The sequence below is a fragment of the Cydia splendana genome, chromosome 23 (genome assembly GCF_910591565.1).
Source record: "Cydia splendana chromosome 23, ilCydSple1.2, whole genome shotgun sequence".
Lineage (NCBI taxonomy): Eukaryota > Metazoa > Arthropoda > Insecta > Lepidoptera > Tortricidae > Cydia > Cydia splendana.
The window spans coordinates 3,896,062-3,916,200 of record NC_085982.1 but is presented as its reverse complement, the minus strand read 5'-3'; the positions used below and the strand labels follow the sequence as shown (position 1 = coordinate 3,916,200).

The following is a 20,139-nucleotide window of genomic DNA, read 5'->3' as shown; positions in this document are numbered from 1 at the left end:
CATGTTATCTTCAAAATTATATTATTATAAGTATTATAACGAAAAATGTAGTCTCACTTAATTTTTTCCGGACCACTCCTTATTTACGTTACAATCCTGAATTAATTTATGTGACTAGCAGACATTTTATTAATTAATTAATAAGTTTAAATGATTACCTAGTATATCACCATATAGACTTGTCTAAATCGTATAAAACTGTAAATAAGTATGTATAGTATGAATTATCTCAGGTGATTTTTTCGGGCTCGGACCCTAATCTGTAAAAAACAAAAGGTATTGTTTCCTTTATGCAGTGGTTACAATGCTTACTGCTAATAGCCCCGACATAAGTAACGGGAACAAGTACGTTTAAAAAGCAAATTTACTATTCTAATTATATAGTTCAAATTCATGAAACAGCCCATTCCGAGATAACACCTTCTGTTAACTTCAAAAACAAGGCCGCCCTGATTGTGCTCTGAACGAGGTGTCATATGAATTTGAACTTTAATACTATCACGATAGTTGCTTTTTAAACGACATGGTGCCATTGGCACGTGCTGTAGACCGCTCTTAAAAGAAACAAAGGCTTTTGTTTAACGAATTAGCACCCGAACCCGAAAAAATCATTCGAGATAATTCATACTATATCTACTATTGTGTGCCCTTACAGGGTGTCATGAACGTGTCCTTTTAAATTGTAACACCATTATGTACATGACAATGCAATATTTTAGCACTTACGGCGCCGCTAAGACGTTCCTGTTACCGACTTGGTCGACATCCGCATCCGCATGAGCTCCGCATCGATTTTATGCGGATGCGGATGCGGATGTTGAAAATAATGCGCATGTTCCGCGGATGCGGATGCGAATATTCGCAACATCCCTGGTTGTTAGCAGCCACTACTGTCACTAGTAGTTTTGATTAGGTACCCAAGTCTCATATATTAATTTCTGTTTGCTCTCAGTACGATGCCCTCAATCATACCGATGTCAATATTGATCGGAGTTACTACCGGCAGGTAACCCAATACCCGGTATCAGATACCCAGCCCACCGCAGCCCAACGGTGGGAAGACGATCGTTGATTAAGGGGAAAGGGGATAACCGCTTCTCCATACAAACGTAGTCCCCATTTTACTCTCTGGATATTGACATTATGGAAAATATGTAATATACTGCTCGAGAAACTGAAAACGGTGAAAAATAGAGATACTACTCCTAAAAATACGTGTGATACCTCATTAGATTCGTCATGATGCCTAGAAAAATGTATTCGCTGTATTAGCACACAAAAAATATCAAAAGTCATTAAACAAAAAAAAGTAGATATTTTTTATTTCCCCAATATCTCAAAAAGTATTTATATTTAAGAATCCAATATTAATATTACGGATTGTGTATGTACGAGTATGTGCATACCAGTTTCTAACTGAAGTACCTATTGTGAGATTTGTGAGTCAGGTAAGAGTCATACCTGTACAGTGGTGAGACCCGTGGTCTCTGCTAATTCTCTCTTCTCCCGAGGAGATGGGTACGGATTGTGTATGTACCAATCTCGTAGAACTGACCGTGACTTTTCCTGCAACAAATAAAACAGTTTTACCACCTCATACCTACAAATAATTGACCACGTCATATAAGAAGGAAAAAGCTTGTTTGTAACTGAAAATGAACAGTTGCTTTCAACATATTGTCAAATTAGTAAGGCTATAAAATACAGTTGCTACGAATGCTGGTCAATAATTGACTTCCTTTCAGCTATATCGCAATAGGAGCGAACCAACATCGAGCATTCGCTCCTATAGCGATTACGATTAAACGACATTTTGCTAAAAAGGTCCTTCTACGATTGTAAGACAAGTATATTCTAATCTAATGTATATGTACTTGCAGAGTGCGTAAGAATTCTAGAGAATCAAAACATTTCGATAGCGCATATGACACTATACTCTGTATCTTTAGGTATTTAAATAAAAGTAAACAAAATCTACCCTCAAATGGCTCCTTAAGCCAGTTGAGGGTAGATGAAAACATTACATGATCAAATAATGTAGGTTAAAGTCAGGTCGTTCATCATGACAGATCCAGGCGCTTTTGTATTTGGTTGGTTAATAACCAATAAATGTTAAAACTACCCGAAAATGTACAATTTGTTTGTTTACATTTATTTAAATATCTAAAGATACAGAGTATAGAGTCGAACCACGCTAAGTTTTCATGCCAAGTGCCACGTCAAGTATGGAGCTTAAGGATATGTGCGCATTCTTACTACCAAGTTCGTGCAAAGTTAACGTAGAGTCTATAAACCAACCTTGAAACAGTAGCTAGTCTCTTCGCCGTCCCATATCGTTCTGGGTAAGGGGAACTTGCGCCTAACTCGGTATTTGCCGACGGCTCCGAGCGGCCGCCCGCGTAACCTCTCTGCCTCCATGTAGTGTGCTGCAACAAACATTTTTAGTCAGCTATGATACTATTAAAATGGGAGTTCCCAGGCATTGGAGCGCATCTCTTGTAAGCGTATGAGACAAGGGAGGTTTGACGCTAAGAAAGTTTAAAAGTTTTGTTTAAGTTCAGGTTTGAAAGCCAAATATAAATGTTTCAGTCTTTTTTCGCTATTGTCAAGTATTGTGCCAGCCTTCATCGCGTATTTTTGGACATGGTCTGAAGCTTGGCATGGTTATGTGGACTAAATGTATGTGACTCTAGAAGCCTGTATAGTTCCTTGAAGTTCCCCCGATGGAAGGCCACCATAGCTTTGGCCTTCAGCACTGATTTATGGGCGTGGAGCCGCTCGCAAGCTGGTAGCGACCAGAGGAAGCGGCCGAGACGCTCTATGTCGCCGGCTTGAGCATGTACAGTATATTGGTCACTTACCTATAAGCCACAGGGTCTGAAGCTTCGCATGGTTATGTGGACTGAAAGTGTGTATAATAGCCTATACAACTCCTTGAAGTTCCCCCGATGGAAGGCGACCATGGCTTTGCCCTTCAGCACTGATTCTTGAGCATGAATACTAAACTACTGGGCTTGGTATCTGGTCTGCTAGTTTACGTTCTTACCTTTAAGCCACAATGTTTGGAGCTTCGCATGGTTATGTGGACTAAATGTATGTGACTCTAGAAGCCTGTATAGTTCCTTGAAGTTCCCCCGATGGAAGGCCACTATAGCTTTGGCCTTCAGCACTGATTTATGGGCGTGGAGCCGCTCGCAAGCTGGTAGCGACCAGAGGAAGCAGCCGAGACGCTCGATATCGCCAGCTTGAGCATGTAGAGTATATTGGTCTCTCACCTTTAAGCCACAGGGTCTGAAGCTTCGCATGGTTGTGTGGACTAAATGTATGTGACTCTAGAAGCCTGTATAGTTCCTTGAAGTTCCCTCGATGGAAGGCGACCATGGCTTTGGCCTTCAGCACTGATTCGTGGGCGTGGAGCCGCTCGCAGGCTGGGAGCGACCAGAGGAAGCGGCCGAGACGCTCGATGTTGCCAGCTTGTTGTAGGACCTGCGCAATGGAGAACACGGTTATTATCCTAAAGAAAGGACACACAAGGAATTTCGTACATTAACCCGCCTGTTCCTATCTCTGTCGCACGCGCTTGATTATATTGCTGTCCTGTTCGCACATTGTCATTAACGTATCGTGCGATGGAGATAGGAACGGGGGGCGAATTTACAAAAGCTATACTATTTCAGTCACGACTCAGATTCTAATAGGTGAGCTTTTGTTTATGCATATTACTTGACAATATCTATACCGTTTCAGTAAAAAGTACTCACTGAGATGGATTAGCTTTTGGCATACATATTTTCAAATATTATTTACGCCAAAACCTAGTCAAGTTTAGTAAGTTCAGTCACGTTTGAATGTGATATCAAAATTTTAATAATACTCATTTACTCAAATGGTTTACATTTTGTCGCGATATATTTAAACATTAATGCTCTCACAATACCTAGTCGAGCGGAGTCTCGCCGTCATTATTCAATATTATTCATCGAGTATTATTTGTACGATACTTAAGTTCACTGAATATTGATTTTGTACACGACGCGCGTTTAGATTAATAAGGTGTAATTAGATAATAAAATAATTAAGATATAATTTAGATAAGCCAAAGTTTGTGAATAATAAAATATCCTCCTATTGTGTTTCATTACGTAACTCTGCATAACGGGAGGGGCAAAGTGTGGGTCGCCGGCGGCGACACACACTTTGCGCCTTTCAAATAAGAATGTGATAATAGGCTAATTAGGATAAAGTCTAATTAGAAAAAAAAAGTTAGGTAGAATAGCATAAGAAATAAAAACTTGTAAGTTAATAAATATTTAAATAAAGAAAGCATGAGGGCCGAGGAAAAGAGAGGTATCATATTAGAAAGAGAGGTATCTTATTAGAAAGAGATAGGAAGTCTGCGCGCATGCGCCGATCTCTCACGATCCGCGCATGCGCGCCACGCGGGTAGCAGGGGACGAGGTACATAAAATAGGCGGTAATAAAAGCCGGTACGTCGCCCCGCTCAGCGTCAGTCCAGAGCCAGCAGCCGACTAGGAAACAACTAAAAGGAAAAGAAGAAACCTCTCCAACCTCGACCCTCCTGCATCTGAAGCCAGCTGCGTTGTTTTATTGCTCCATCCTCTGCCGCCTACGAGAATTTCTACAGTCCACTCTCCCCCCCCCCTGCGCACCCCGCTGCGATGTATGAAGATAGGGCCTAACACTCACATTGTTTGGTCCTCGTCGAAGCCGGATCTCTGAAGCAAGAACACAGCAAGATGGTAGTAACAAGAAACAACCACAACAAGGAAGATGAAGAGTCGTCAGAAAATACCGCAAAATCTCCGAGCTCCGAGGAAACCGGCACCACGTCAGGCACCGGCACCACGTCGGGTACCGGCACCACGTCGGGCACCGGCACCACGTCGGGCACCGGCACTACGTCGGGCACCGGCACTACGTCGGGCACAGGCACTACGTCGGGCACAGGCGCAACGTCGGACTCAGCGAAGACGTTGGACACAGCTGCATCGTCGGGTACGGGCGCCATCAGGAAGACGCGTCCCACACCAGAGGACCTACCCGGGCCGAGCAACGCCGTCCACCCCGCTGACACGTCGGGCATTAAGGCCACGCCTGCGGCCAGCCTCGCCGCCACGATCGTCGAGCGCAACCCCGTCGAACTGATGCCGCCACCGAGACCGCCGACGAAGCCCGCTCGGTCACACCGATCCAAGGCCTCCAGCAAGAGACTCCTCGCGGAGTTGGAGGCCAAGGAGAGGTTAGCCGAGCTAGAACTGAAGCGCGTGCAAGCGGAAACCGAGCTAGCGAGAATACGTCAAGAAAGAATAGACCTGGCGTCATCAAGAGAGGAGTCAGAAGAGGAAGAGGACCTCGCTCCACAGCGCATCGCTGAATGGTTCAATCGCCGACCCGAACGAGCGACAACATTAGAAGAGGCCGCCCATATAGAAGAAACGCAAGAGCCCGCCGCGCGCACTACTAGACGACGCGCGCGACCGGAAACATACGAAGATGCTCGTGCGATGGACGTGTCGTCGCTAACCGCCGCCCTCACAGAAGCCATTCAAGCCAGCAAGTCTTACAAGAAGTACATACCTGACCTGCCGACGTTTAGTGGCCTGTGTACCGAGTGGCTACAATTTAAGGCCGCGTACAACGAGTCCGCGCCCAGTTTCTCCGCAAGTGAAAACGTCGCCCGTATAAGAAGAAGTCTAAAAGGTGTCGCCTGGGAGGCCGTCAGCGCCCTCCTCGTCAGCCAGCCGCATCCAGAAGACGTCATCAAAGCACTAGAAAGAAGATACGGAAGGCCAGACGCACTACTTGTCAACGAACTGGAGAAGCTAAAGGGACTGCCGCGCCTCACCGACAACCCACGTGACCTGTGCATATTCGCCAGCCGGATCGCTAACACAGTGACGACTATCGAGATATTGAAGAAGCCGCAGTATCTCTACAACCCCGAGTTAATGCGGTCGATAGTTGACAAGTTATCGCCGATAATTCGCAACAAGTGGTACGACTACGCAGCTACAAGAGAAGAGACGCCCGAACTTAAGAAGATTGCCGACTTTTTGAATAATGAAGCCGACAAGTGCACGCCTTACGCTCCGCCTGAAAATACAACGGAACATAAAGAAGTAAGAAGTGCAAGAAAGAAGCCCGAGCGAACCTACGCCGCCGCAGTCGAAATCAATAAGAAGCCAAAAGAAGAGAAGCCGGCGTGCCCGTTATGTGAGCACGCTACGCACCAATTGCCGTCGTGCCCGCAGTTTATGAAGATCGACACGAACGAGCGCTGGGAAGTGGCCAAGAAGAACAACATTTGCTACCGATGCCTCGTCAGCAAGCATCGACGCTTCGCCTGCCGCGCCAAGCCTTGTGGCCAGCAGGGCTGCCCCATGAGACATCATCGCCTACTACACCACGAGAAGTCGCCACCCGCGGCCGCCGCTGCAGCCGCTGCCGAGCCACCCTCACCACGCAAGCCAGAAGAAGTCGTGGCCTCGGCAGTGAACCAGATCGCCTGCGCGACAGCACAAACAAGACGCGCCTACCTGAAGATAGTACCAGTCACACTACGCGGCCCGCGGGCGGAAGCAGACACTTTCGCTCTACTAGATGAAGGCAGCACCGTGACAATTATCGACTCGGCGCTGGCGGACACACTCGGGCTCAACGGCCCCACCGAACCAATGTGGGTGCAGGGCATAGGCGGGAAAGAGATGGAGCACAATCAGAGCAGGAGGGTCGAGGTCTACATACGCAACAAGTACGGCGGGCAGGAGCAGCGCATACCAAACGCGCACACCGTCGGCAGTCTGGGCTTCACCACACAATCCATACGTGCGGGCGAGATAGATGGCTGCACACATCTCAGAGGACTCAAGCACAAGTTAACCTACCAAGGCGCAACCCCACAAATACTCATCGGTCAAGACAACTGGGAGCTAATCGTGTCGCGGGAAATAAGAAAAGGACGGCGCGATCAACTCGTCGCTTCAAGAACCCTACTAGGATGGGTACTTCACGGCTGCCGCACCACTAGAGCGGAGCCGATCGCGTACTGCTGTGCGCACCTCACGCGGGCCAAGTCGAACGAAAACATAGAAGAAACAATGAAGAAATATTTCGCTCTCGAGTCCCTATCAATCGAGCCGAGGCGACCGAGCAGCGATCCCGAACAACAAGCGCTTCGCATATTAGAAGAAAAGAGCCGCCGCTTACCCGACGGCAGGTTCGAGACGGGGCTACTGTGGCGCAACCAAGAAGAAAGAATACCCAACAATCGCAACGACGCACTGAAGCGGCTACACACGCTCGAGAGGAAGCTGGATCGAGACGCAAACCTGAAACAACAATACAACGAGCGCGTCAACAATCTACTCACCTCAAGCTACGCCGAGCGCGCGGCCACGCCACCAAGCGGCAGGACGTGGTACCTACCTCACTTCGCCGTCTGCAACCCAGAGAAGCCGAAGATAAGACTGGTCCATGATGCTGCGGCCACCTCACACGGCCGCAGCCTCAACGACATGCTGCACACGGGTCCAGATTTCCTGCAATCACTACCCGGCGTCATCATGAAGTTTCGTCAACACAGCATCGCAGTCTCAGTGATCTGAAAGAGATGTTCATGCAGATCAAGATACGCGAAGAGGACAGGGACGCACTCCGCTTCCTATGGAGGGGCGATCGCCGCGAGGGAGAGCCAGAAGAATACCGCATGACTTCAGTTATATTCGGCGCGTCGTCATCGCCGTGCACCGCTCTATACATCAAAAATAGAAACGCACGAGAGCACGCGACACAGTACCCGGAGGCTGCGCGAGCAATAGAGCGCAACCACTACATGGACGACTATCTCCAGAGCTTCAACACAATAGAAGAGGCAAGACAAGTAACAAGAGACGTCGATCATGTACACCAACAAGCCAAGTTTCAGCTGCGTGGGTGGGCTACGAACGAATATGAAGCAATAAGAGACGTCGTCGGCAGCGAAGAGCGAGAGGGAAACACTGTCCCTATCGGCGGGAGCGAGATAGAAAAAACACTCGGCCTGCTGTGGGACACAAACGAAGATAGCATCCGGTTTCGCCTCAACACTAGAAGAGCTCAGCCCGAGGTGGTCAATGACCTCCGGCCTCCGACGAAGAGAGAAGCCCTGAGCATCATAATGTCAATATTTGACCCGCTCGGCCTGATTTCACCTATCACTACGCCGGCCAAGCGAATAATGCAAGACACGTGGCAACATAACACGAGCTGGGACGAAGCTATACCAGAAGATCTGCGGGAGCGCTGGAGCGAGTGGCTACAACAACTGCGAGACCTAGGTACCCTAAAGATACCTAGATGCTACGACGCAACGCCTGCCGCCGTGCGCGAGCTACACACTTTCGTCGACGCTAGTGAAGAAGCATACGCCGCCGCCGTGTACTGGAGGATGACGCGAGCCGACGGGTCAGTCAAAATAGCCCTGGCCGCCGCCAAGAGTCGCGTCACACCTAGGAAGCCTATCTCCATACCTAGACTGGAGCTGCAGGCGGCCGTCCTAGGCGTACGGCTAGCAAGAACAGTGATAGAAGAGCACGACTTCGAGATCGCTTCAAAAATATACTGGAGCGACTCTCGCACGGCGCTAGCATGGATACGCGCCGAGCCCCGTACATTCAAGACGTTCGTGGCCCACAGACTCGCCGAGATAGAAGATCACACTAAGAAAAACGAGTGGAGATGGGTACCGACAGCACACAACGTAGCCGACGACGCGACCCGCGCCACACCAGCTGACTTCGATACGAGCCACAGATGGTTCGTTGGCCCGTCATTCCTGTACAATGAAGAATCGACTTGGCCCCGTGAAAATAAAGTCGAAGTTCCCGTGACCGGTGAAGAAAAAGAGACGTGTGCTGCGACAGCCCCCGTGCCTGAAAATAAACACGCGGCCATACCTAAGTTCGAGCGCTTCTCAAAGTGGACGCGACTACTACGTGCGACCGCACGTGTGCTACAGTTCATCGACCTCGTGCGCCCTCGACCCCGTGACCCCGCCCGGCCCGCGACACAACTTATCGCGGCGGCCAGGCGCAAACGAACGCGCGCAAACGAGACACAAGACGGCGCCTGGAACAAGCGTGCCACTCACACACGCACACCTGTCAAGATCGCCGCTACGCCGCCACAAGAAGATAAGAAGTACTTAGTGTTAGAAGCCAAATACCTAAGTGCCGCCGAGAAACTACTAGTACGCGCCTCACAAGAAGATAGCTACGAAAAAGAGAGAGGGCGCATAGCAAGCGGCCGCGCGCCAGACAAGGACGACCGACTAGCCAAGCTGAGTGTCTATATGGACGGCGATCACATTATACGTCTGCGGGGCAGAATAGCGGCCGGCGACTTACAAGAAGAGACAGTGCGACCTATAGTGCTACACGGGAAACATCACTATACAAAGTTATATATTTCTCACGTTCACGAACAGTTACATCACGGCGGCACCGAAATAGTGGTTAACGATCTGCGACAGCGTGTGCATATAGTGAAAATAAGACCGACAGTGAAACAAGTGATCGCCCAGTGCCCAAAGTGTCGCCTGCGTCGCGCCAAGCCCGCGGCGCCATCTACGGGTGACCTGCCAGCGGCGCGCCTAGCACATCACGTTAGGCCCTTCACATACACGGGTCTGGACTACTACGGGCCGCAAGAAGTTACAGTGGGCCGTCATAGAGAGAAAAGGTACGTCGCACTGTTCACCTGTATGACGTCGAGGGCCGTACACCTGGAGATGGTTACCTCACTGAGCACCGACTCCGCCATCAACGCACTGCGCCGCTTTATCGCTCGGCGCGGGTGCCCTACCGAACTGTGGAGTGACAACGGGACTGCCTTCAGAGGTGCACACCGAGAGCTGGCGGAAGCAATGAGAGACGCCGCCCACGCACGCCGCATCAATTGGCGTTTCCTTCCCCCCGCCGCCCCATTCATGGCGGGCGTGTGGGAACGTATGGTGCGCACCGTCAAAGAAGCAATGAAGGCTACGCTGCACGAGAAGTACCCGAGCGACGAGACCCTGCAGACCCTACTGGCGGAGGCGGAGGCAACCGTCAACTCAAGACCGCTGACCTACGTGGCCGTGAATCCAGAGGACCCGCCGGCCTTGACCCCGAACATGATCCTGCTGGGGCCGGACTGCTACTCACCTGCACCCGGCACCTTCGAGGAGAGCGACACCAACGCGCGACAACACTGGAAGCGCGCCCAGCAGCTCGCCGACACCTTCTGGCAGCGCTGGGTTCGCGAGTACGCGCCGCTACTCCAACACCGGCGGGAGCCCTACGACGGAGGAGTCGCCCCGGCCGTCGGAGACGTCGTCATCATCTGCGACTCCAACCTCCCCCGTAACACATGGCCACGGGGAATAGTGACGCGGACGTACCCGGGCAAGGATGGCGTGGTTCGAGTCGTGGACGTCTCTACGAGCAAGGGACACGTGCTGAGGAGGCCGACAAAGAAGATCGTCGTGCTACCAGTAGGTTCGCGAAGCGACGGCGGGAGAAATGTACACGACGCGCGTTTAGATTAATAAGGTGTAATTAGATAATAAAATAATTAAGATATAATTTAGATAAGCCAAAGTTTGTGAATAATAAAATATCCTCCTATTGTGTTTCATTACGTAACTCTGCATATCGGGAGGGGCAAAGTGTGGGTCGCCGGCGGCGACACACACTTTGCGCCTTTCAAATAAGAATGTGATAATAGGCTAATTAGGATAAAGTCTAATTAGAAAAATAAGTTAGGTAGAATAGCATAAGAAATAAAAACTTGTAAGTTAATAAATATTTAAATAAAGAAAGCATGAGGGCCGAGGAAAAGAGAGGTATCATATTAGAAAGAGAGGTATCATATTAGAAAGAGAGGTATCTTATTAGAAAGAGATAGGAAGTCTGCGCGCATGCGCCGATCTCTCACGATCCGCGCATGCGCGCCACGCGGGTAGCGGGGGACGAGGTACATAAAATAGGCGGTAATAAAAGCCGGTACGTCGCCCCGCTCAGCGTCAGTCCAGAGCCAGCAGCCGACTAGGAAACAACTAAAAGGAAAAGAAGAAACCTCTCCAACCTCGACCCTCCTGCATCTGAAGCCAGCTGCGTTGTTTTATTGCTCCATCCTCTGCCGCCTACGAGAATTTCTACAGTCCACTCTCCCCCCCCCTGCGCACCCCGCTGCGATGTATGAAGATAGGGCCTAACACTCACAGATTTCAACAATTCTTTTTTTACTAAATTGCCTTTCACCTAGTATTCACGTTAAATTGTCAAAAAAGTAGTTTAGGTTAGTTTGATCTGCAACCTCCAAGAAAACGAAATGTTGCTGGAAAAGTGGGTTAGGTTAGAACTGCGACCCCCCAGAAAACGAACTGTTACCAAAAATTTGGGTTAGGTTAAGTTAGAACTGCGACCCTCAAGAAAATGAACTGTTGCCAGAAAAGTGGCTTAGGTTAGGTTAGGTTAGGAACCCCCAGGAAAATGAACTGTTGCCAGAAAAGTCGTTCTATGTAAAGAAAAGTCGGTTCGCTGTTTGGTCGCAGTTCACCTAACACACTCCTCCTCGCTTCGCTCGTCGTCGCACCTATCTTGACTCAGTGAACTCTGTCAAATGACTAGACGATATCGTATTAATAATTATCTAGCAAATGGAATGATTTGACCAAAGAAATGACACTCCAAACGTTGTACACATAATAATAATATACTTAACAATAATTCTATAAAGTAAAACATTGTCATGATGAAAATTTGGCGAATGTTGGTTGCCAAAGTAAATCATCTGCGAAAACTTGTCTGGCAAGTGAAAATCGGAAAAAAAAAAGGCAGAATAGCATAGTAAATCTTGGTCCTTAAATAAATCATCTACTTAATTATGTACCAATGTATTATAAAATACAGTCGACTTATAATTTATATTATGATTTCACACTAAACATGTCCTAATAAGAAATCTCAACTGATATAGTTGTTAAATGAAAAAAAAAATTAGGCATTTTTAAGTAATTAGCACGAACAGTAATTAATACAATACAATCGGAGTCATTACTAAAATATTATTCAAGTTTTAGATCGCAACAAGCTAGCATTTGTAGCAACAATATCCATATTAATTTAGCCAACAAAGTCTATACGATTTCAGTAAATTTCTGTACTGTAATGGATTAGGGTTTGGTCAAGTTTTGTCCAAACAAAAGCTAATCCAGTTCAGTTCGCATCCGGACCTTATCAGTATAGGCTTTGTAAATTCGCGAACGGGGGTCGATGTACGAAATTCCTTGCGCTAAGTGTCCCTTCTTTACTCATTAATATTATGCGAAACGTAGACGAAATCATACAAATAAACCTTAAAAAAAAGAAAACCGGCTTCAGAAAGGATAAAATAAAATATTAGGTGTTTAGGTTTTTATACTGATCTGTTTAAAGAGTTCCTTTCTGGTCTTCATTAGCAGTCAAAAACTTGGAGAACCTTTGTTAAAGTCAAATAACAGATGACGGTTGAAATTCCCAATAACACATTTAAGACCAAAAGCCCAAAAGTCCCACGCAATAATAATTATTATTTCCGAATTCCTAACCCTTCAAACGCTCGGGTGGCTTACGCACCATCAAAATTACCTATAGTTTTTCAAAAAACTATCTCATTTCAATCATAGACAGAGAGAATCATACTATCTTTATCTTACACTAGTACTAGCACCCAAAAGAAAAGGATGAGTATAGTTTTCCTGGTTCTTAACTGACTGACAAATTGGTTTGACCAACTATAACAATTACGCATGATGGGGGGTCATACTATGCTGGTCGATGCAGCTGCAGGTAGAATAGATGCGAAATGCATTGGAAGCAATGCAAGGCATAATTAAATGCACGTGTTGTGTTAGATAATTATTATGATTCATTTTTAAATAATACTTTACCTATTTTTATATAAAAAAAGAGATATTCTATTTTTTGCGTTTTTAATATATTAAGTAACAAAATAATCAAAAGGACATTTAAACAATTAGTAAAATTAAATGCCATCAATACTAAGTAGTTATTACTTTATTACTGATGGGTGAACAATTAAAATTTAAGGGGCATAACCACAGAATAATTAATAGTACCGTACAGAAAGGAAACTTCCTACAAAAACGAAGTTTGACAGCGGTTCAGGGTCGAATCATGCTGTTCCTTTCTAATATATCGCACTATCCCTTTCGGCTATTTAGGGTTGTCAAAAATCAAGTGATTATCTTATCTGTGGTCGTGCACGCAAAAGGGAGCCAAGTGGTGCCAACCCTAATAATTGCTCGGAGCAATGCTGGGCTATAACCGCGAAAATCGAAGTTCGCAAATTGCGGGCATTTTTCTCTGTCACTCTAATTACGCCTTCATTGGAGTAAAAGTCAAAGATCCCCGCAATTTGCGAATTTCGGTTTGGGCGGTAGCCCTTCTGAGCCGAGCGGAGCCGAGTTTGATCGAAGTCAGGAGTTTCGCACCCCTGGCATAACTCATAGTAAAATTAAATACCTAGAGTAGCCTATTAAGTAACGGACATAAGGGCACACTAGGAGAAAAAAAATCTTACTAGTAGAGTCTTAGTAGAGTCTATGCGGAAAGAGAAGAGTCGTGGAATGTATGGGAAGAATGGGAACCAATCTGGAACCAATACATTCTATGACTCTTCTCTTTCCGCATAGACTCTAACACGAGAATCTACACTAATATCATAAATGCGAAAGTGTGTCTGTGTGTCTGTGTGTTACCTCTTCACGCTTAAACCGCTGAAGGGATGTACTTAGTTTAAATTTGGCATAGAGATAATTTCAGTCCCGGGGAAGGACATAGGATAGTTTTTATGTTGGAACTAGTTGGAAGTCATCCCTAAAGATGGTGAAAAGGGGGTTGGAAATGAGAAAATTTATGAATTGCCTGTTAATTGGTGTAAGCAATTAAGCACATTATGCTCGAAATGATTGCCATTAGATTTTATCCAGACGCTGTACTTAACTCTAACTGCTGGTACTAATTCCAGGAGACGAAGTCGCGGGTAAAGCTAGTATTAAATAATCCGTACCCGTTATGAAAAACAAGTACAATAACAAATCCACATTATTTAATAACATCCCTTATCACACTTAATATTTCGCCCCGGCAAATCCCATTATTTCGCTTCCAACCCTCCAATTATGGAAGTAACCGATACCATCCATTAGGGGGCTTCTATACAATCGTTATGGGATTCCCTCTTTAGCGCCCTGGCAACACTGACGAGGCATCTTCCAATATTAATATTTGGTAAAAATTGCATTTTTGGTACAATTTAAGCTTTTATGACTATACTTTTCTTTCCACAGGCAAGTAATATGGACCGTGCACGTTGGAGGGTCTGCCATCTTGTGGCTTGAATCGGAAACATATGTGCACATGTACATGCCAATTGCCAAAGCAAGTGCTACCATCTACCGTTCTCGTCGGTACGTTTCCTTGTGCAAAGTAGGTTCTACCATCTTGTGGGCTACATCGGAAGCATAAACGACACATTTACGCCTCGCGCCAAAAATCTGACGGCTCCTATACTGCCCCCTATAGTTCATGCACGGGGCCTTCTCAAACACAATTGTGTCATCATAATATTGCATTATCATCGGATTTACATATGTATGTATGCAAAACTTCAGCTCATTTTCTTTCATTCTTTACATAACAGGGCAAGTTATGAAGTAGTCTAATTTCGAAACCCGCAAACGCTTCTGAAATTCCAAGTGTCCACACTCAAAGTTCGCTTACCATCGCGTGGGCTTTTATTTGGCGTGTTGTCTCCGAGGTGGCCACAAATATTCGCCTATTTGCTGAACACACATGTGCCATCCGGAGTCCTAAGTCAACAAAATGCACTTGCAAGCTGTATTAGAGTTGCCAATCCTGGACCATTATTGTTGACGTTGACATCTCTGGGTGCCTCGCCAAGATGCCATTACCTACTTGCTGAAACTTTATTATTTCGCAACGATTTTTCTTGTTACATACATCCCAACTTTTTTCCACGGCTGACGTAGCCAGGGGGCTGCTAGGCGACCTAATCCCAAGAATTGACATAGGCACTAGTTTCTACGAAAGCAACTGCTATCTGGCACATAGGGGCCTACATAGCCAAGATCCTAGACTTTTTAGTATTTGTTGTATAGGTATATATAATATATTATACGGCAACAGAAAAACATCATGTGTGAAAATTTCAACTAGACAGACGGTTCATGACAGACGGACGGACGGACAGACGGACAGTGGAGTCTTAGTAATAGGGTCCCGTTTTTACCCTTTGGGCACGGAACCCTAAAAATACGATCGAATTGATAACCTCCTCCTTTTTTTGAAGTCGGTTAAAAACGTCTTAAATAAGTACCGACTTGATGAAAATAACCACTTGTTTTAAAAACGCCTCCCGGACCCCGAACCCCGTTATACCCGGATCCATTTCCAATTTGCCCGGAACCCTCAAAACAAACAGTGGCCATGGCGACCGGATATCCGGTTACTGGGCGGGGCGGGACACGCCTACTAATGGAACCTTTATAAACACGGTGTTTTCGTGTAGTGGCACCATTGGAGGCAGGACAGGTGAAAATTATGAAACTGAAATTTCGGGAAACTACCTAGAGTCCGTCTGAGCATACGGCCCGATTCGAACTTTACGATACGTCAATGAATATACACCAAGAAATGTAATCGGTGATCAGGAACCAATTTTTCTAATTCAGTCATCGATGGCGATCACATTTAACTATGGAACCCACCTCGAAATCACAAAAAAAAATGCCTGTTTCATACAGTAGGGCTGGTCCGATGTTGATATTTTCTATGAGAGAGTTAATTTTTTTTTCGCGATTTCGCAGTTGGTTTCATAGTTAATGTGATCGCCATCGATAACTGAATAAAAATATTGGTTCCTGATCACCGATTAAAAATCATCGTGTATATAGAAACGATATGGATTATATATGTCAGTGTCAAATGTGACGGTTCTTCAAACAAAAAACCGGCCAAGTGCGAGTCGGACTCGCGTTCCAAGGGTTCCGTACATTACACAATTTTTAACAATGTATTTTTTTATGTGAAACGTGAGTGAAATGTCTTTAAAAAATCCGTAGGGGTCGGATCAAAAACAAAGTAATTAAGTCCGACTCACGCTTGACTGTACATTTCTAATAGGTTTTCCTGTCATCTATAGGTAAAGACCTATTTTATGTATTTTTTTTCAAAATTTTAGACCCAGTAGTTTCGGAGATAAAGGGGGGGAATGGTCATTTTTTGCCTATTTTCTTGAATTACTCCTAAACTGTTTATTCTAAAATTATAAAAAAATATATTTGAGATTCTCACAATGAGCTCTTTTATTTGATATGTAACACGATATAGTTTGAAAAACTTTATTTTTTAATTTTCTCATTTACCCCCCAAAAGTGGCCCCCATGTTTAAAATTCATTTGTTTACGTTACATGTCCGTATTTGGGTCACAAACTTACATATGTGTATCAAAATTCAACTTAATTGGTCTAGTAGTTTCGGAGAAAATAGGCTGTGACAGACGGACAGACAGACAGACAGACAGACAGACGCACGAGTGATCCTATAAGGGTTCCGTTTTTTCGTTTTGAGGTACGGAACCCTAAAAAGTCACTTTTGACACTGACACATCTAATCCATATCGTTTCTAGATCTATTGATTGACGTATCTTAAAGTTCGAATCGGGCAGTTTGCATCGACTTAAATAGAACAAAGTGAAAAGTGTAATTTATAAACGTAATATTTTTTATAGTTTGACATTAATGATGATATTGCCACACTTTATTTAATTACACAAACGTTACCGCGATATAATTTCATTGTTTTTTACCTTAAATTCCGACATTTCAGCTGAGCGCGATTTTGGAGTTGGTCCCATAGTAAAAGTTCCTCAGTATAATCCCAAAACCTCCCTTGTAAAAGATACTTATATACATAATAGTGTACTCGAGAAACTGAAAACGGTGAAAAATAGACATACTACTCCTAAAAATACGTGTGATACTCATTAGATTCGTCATGATGCCTAGAAAAATGTATTCGAAGCGTGTACAAAAAGTATATGTAATGGAGATATAATACAGTTTTCTGCAAGTAATACCATTAATTTTGGTTTCTTAAATATATTGGGGAAATAAAAAATATGTACTTTACTCCCCTTTTTTGTTTGTAACTTTTGATATTTTTTGTGTGCTAATACACGTTTCGAATACATTTTTCTAGGCATCATGACGAATCTTATGAGGTAGGTATCACACGTATTTTTAGGTGTAGTATTTCTATTTTTCACCGTTTTCAGTTTCTCGAGTACACTATTATGTATATAAGTATCTTTTATCTAACATACCTATAGATAGTCTAGTTTTGAATCAAATAACAGATGACGTGACGGTAGAAATGCCTTATCGTATCTTAGACTAATAGACCACCAAGGTGCAATGCAGTGTTGCAAATTCTCTTACTTAACATAAACAGAAAAGATGACTTAAATATATTTTAAACCTTAAATTCGCTACATTAGAGTTATTTTCACAACGATGTTGTAAATAGACTTACGACCGGACTAGGGTTGTGAAAAATTGTACTTATGTAAAATTTCAACTCGCTCTATCATTGTTGTATTACAATTTCTAGCAACAAAAACTACCTAGACATAAATAATTCGTATGCTGCCTGCTATACGGCAGTAATGAACGTATTTTGGCGTATTATAGTATTTTTTAAACTTAGGTATGTATGTGTGTCTGTATTGTGTAAACACTATTAATTCAGATTTACTTCATTTGTGCGACCGTTACTCACTCAATGTGATTGAAATTAAATTAGTATCATGTTGTGAATCTGCTATAAATATTCCCTATTTAAAAGGAATGAGTATGGCAAACGGTATACTATGATAGTAAATTCTGTGGGAATATAGTAAATTTAATCAACTTTCATAATATTTTTAATAGGTAAGTATTCAAAAAGCTTAACCAAAAATAAATTTAGACATCAATAAAATGCGTAGCCACCGTAGGTAGGGTACGCATAAGGCTTTTACCACATCTTTTAATATAAATTTATATCAAATCAAAAGATAAAGAACTCCCATTTATCCTTAAAAAGGGAATCTATTTGTCTCTGGTTTATCTTTGCGTATGACCAACATCAAAACAATAAATTTTAAAACAAAAGAACGAATAAAGATTACCACACACGAACACTCACCTCGCATACGCAGGCGACTTGCTCCTGTGTGAAGCCGAAACTCGGCAGGGGAGCATCTCTGGGGGGGGTGGCCTCCCGCTGCCCCCACTCGGGGCCCCCCAACATATCCAAATGCTCGTCTCCTGCCACTTTGACACCACAATTTGACACTACAAATTAGCACCACTTAGCGGTGCTAAACAATCCACATCAAAGTTAAAGAATGGCGAGCCTTATTCGATTCGAATTTAGAATTCGATTTTGACACGCACTAAAATGCATTTGTTTGAGGCGTTTTTTATTAGTCTTAAATGCGATCGTGTTTGTTTCACCGTTTTGTTTTTAAAAAGCCTTTAAAGGCAGCTATATAAACAGGGAAAGGCAGCAGTCCCAAAAATGTTTAAACAAAACCGGGCACCTTGAAGCGGCAATTATTTGTTTTCGGATTTCGAAAAGCGCCGAAGTTTGTATTGAATCCGAGTTGGTTTTCTTTTTACCGGTAAATAGAGTCAATATTTGGTCACTTCAAATGTTATTTTTTTCTCTCATTAGTACCCAGTCCCTGTCTGGCTTGACGTTCACTTACACAATTAATTAATAAAATTTTAAATGCGTTTTGAGTTTTATTTCTTAATCGCACGTGAATCTATTTTTTCTCTTCTTTCTCATTTTAATCTCGGACAGACGAATACCTGTAACAAAAGAAGCTTTTGTTAATACTTTTTTGTTATTATTTATAAAACAAATACTTATGTTTTAAACACTTTCTCTCGCCTGATGATCGTGAAAGATCGCGAAGAACTCGCGCATCTAGAACATGTTGATCTTATTACTTATTAAAGTAAAATAAAGATGAAATCGAGGTAAAGATCTTGTATTTTTTTCTATACATATCTTATTAAATACCTACTGTTTTTATGATTTAAAAGGCAGAAAGGCCATTTGTCTTAATAATATTCAGTCAGTATAAATTAATGTAAAGCGCTTATTAATTCTGGTCGTTTGACGTCATTAATTTATTATGAAATATGGCTCCCACGTGTCTCCTCTGTGTATTTTTGTATCAGACATAACAAACGTTTCACTGTTTCTTGCATTCTGTTTCAGAATAGTAACATATCCATACATTGTTTTGAAGAGCTTTTAAAATAGGATTCGAATTTTTAAATACTTAGTTGAAACTTTTTTTAAGTCTTAAGGCTGATTGTATCCATCTTATATTTCGTCACTACTTTGCGAAAATCTCGTATCTCGCACTGCAACTCAAAGTTAAAACGCAGTAACTCTGTATGCATCCCATACATAGTTACTACATTTCTCTCTTGACGGAACAGATGCGAGTTTTTTTCAAAGTAGTCACGATTTGATTTAATATTATTTTTAGATAAGTTTACTTTGCGATATCAGAGGGCCTGTCGCGCAAAACGAAAATCGAAATTACGTTATCTGTCTCTGTCTGTATCGCTCTTGCACAACCGAGTGATTGAGAAGCAGACGACGAAATTTCGAATTTCGTTCTTAGATGTTCGGCTGTTAGACATTTCTAAAATTGGTTCTATCTGCTGCGGTTGGCTCTTCTTTAAAGTTGAACCAGACGGAGACAGACTATACCACGGACATGTACAGTCTGCTGCAGAGAAAAGGTACCCCCGTTTGTATACATAAAGGTGCTATGCTAATAGTATTGCTGTACAAACTGGGGTACCTTTTCTCTGCAGCTGACTGTACAAGTCACTTGTCGACAAATTTAAATCAACAAACTCGACCGATTGTCACATCATGACACTTAAAACAGGCCTACATTAATCAGATCCTAACACAATCTCGCCCAAAATCTTTGGAAGGGT

General features: G+C 43.9%; 1 protein-coding gene and 1 long non-coding RNA gene across 2 annotated transcripts in view; both read right to left on the bottom strand.

Annotated features, from left to right (window-relative positions):
* LOC134801905 (uncharacterized) overlaps positions 1-20,139 on the bottom strand; it is a 537,245-nt gene that overhangs the window by 325,591 nt on the left and 191,515 nt on the right. The window lies entirely within an intron of this gene.
* LOC134801857 (homeobox protein SIX1-like) overlaps positions 1-20,139 on the bottom strand; it is a 41,455-nt gene that overhangs the window by 11,628 nt on the left and 9,688 nt on the right. The window contains exons 2-5 of the mRNA XM_063774497.1: positions 18,314-18,984; positions 3,276-3,486; positions 2,299-2,426; positions 1,462-1,566 (exon numbers count right to left, since the gene is read on the bottom strand). Coding sequence (XP_063630567.1) covers positions 1,462-1,566; positions 2,299-2,426; positions 3,276-3,486; positions 18,314-18,418 — 549 coding nt within the window. The 5' untranslated portion in view covers positions 18,419-18,984. The remainder of the gene's footprint in view (positions 1-1,461; positions 1,567-2,298; positions 2,427-3,275; positions 3,487-18,313; positions 18,985-20,139) is intronic.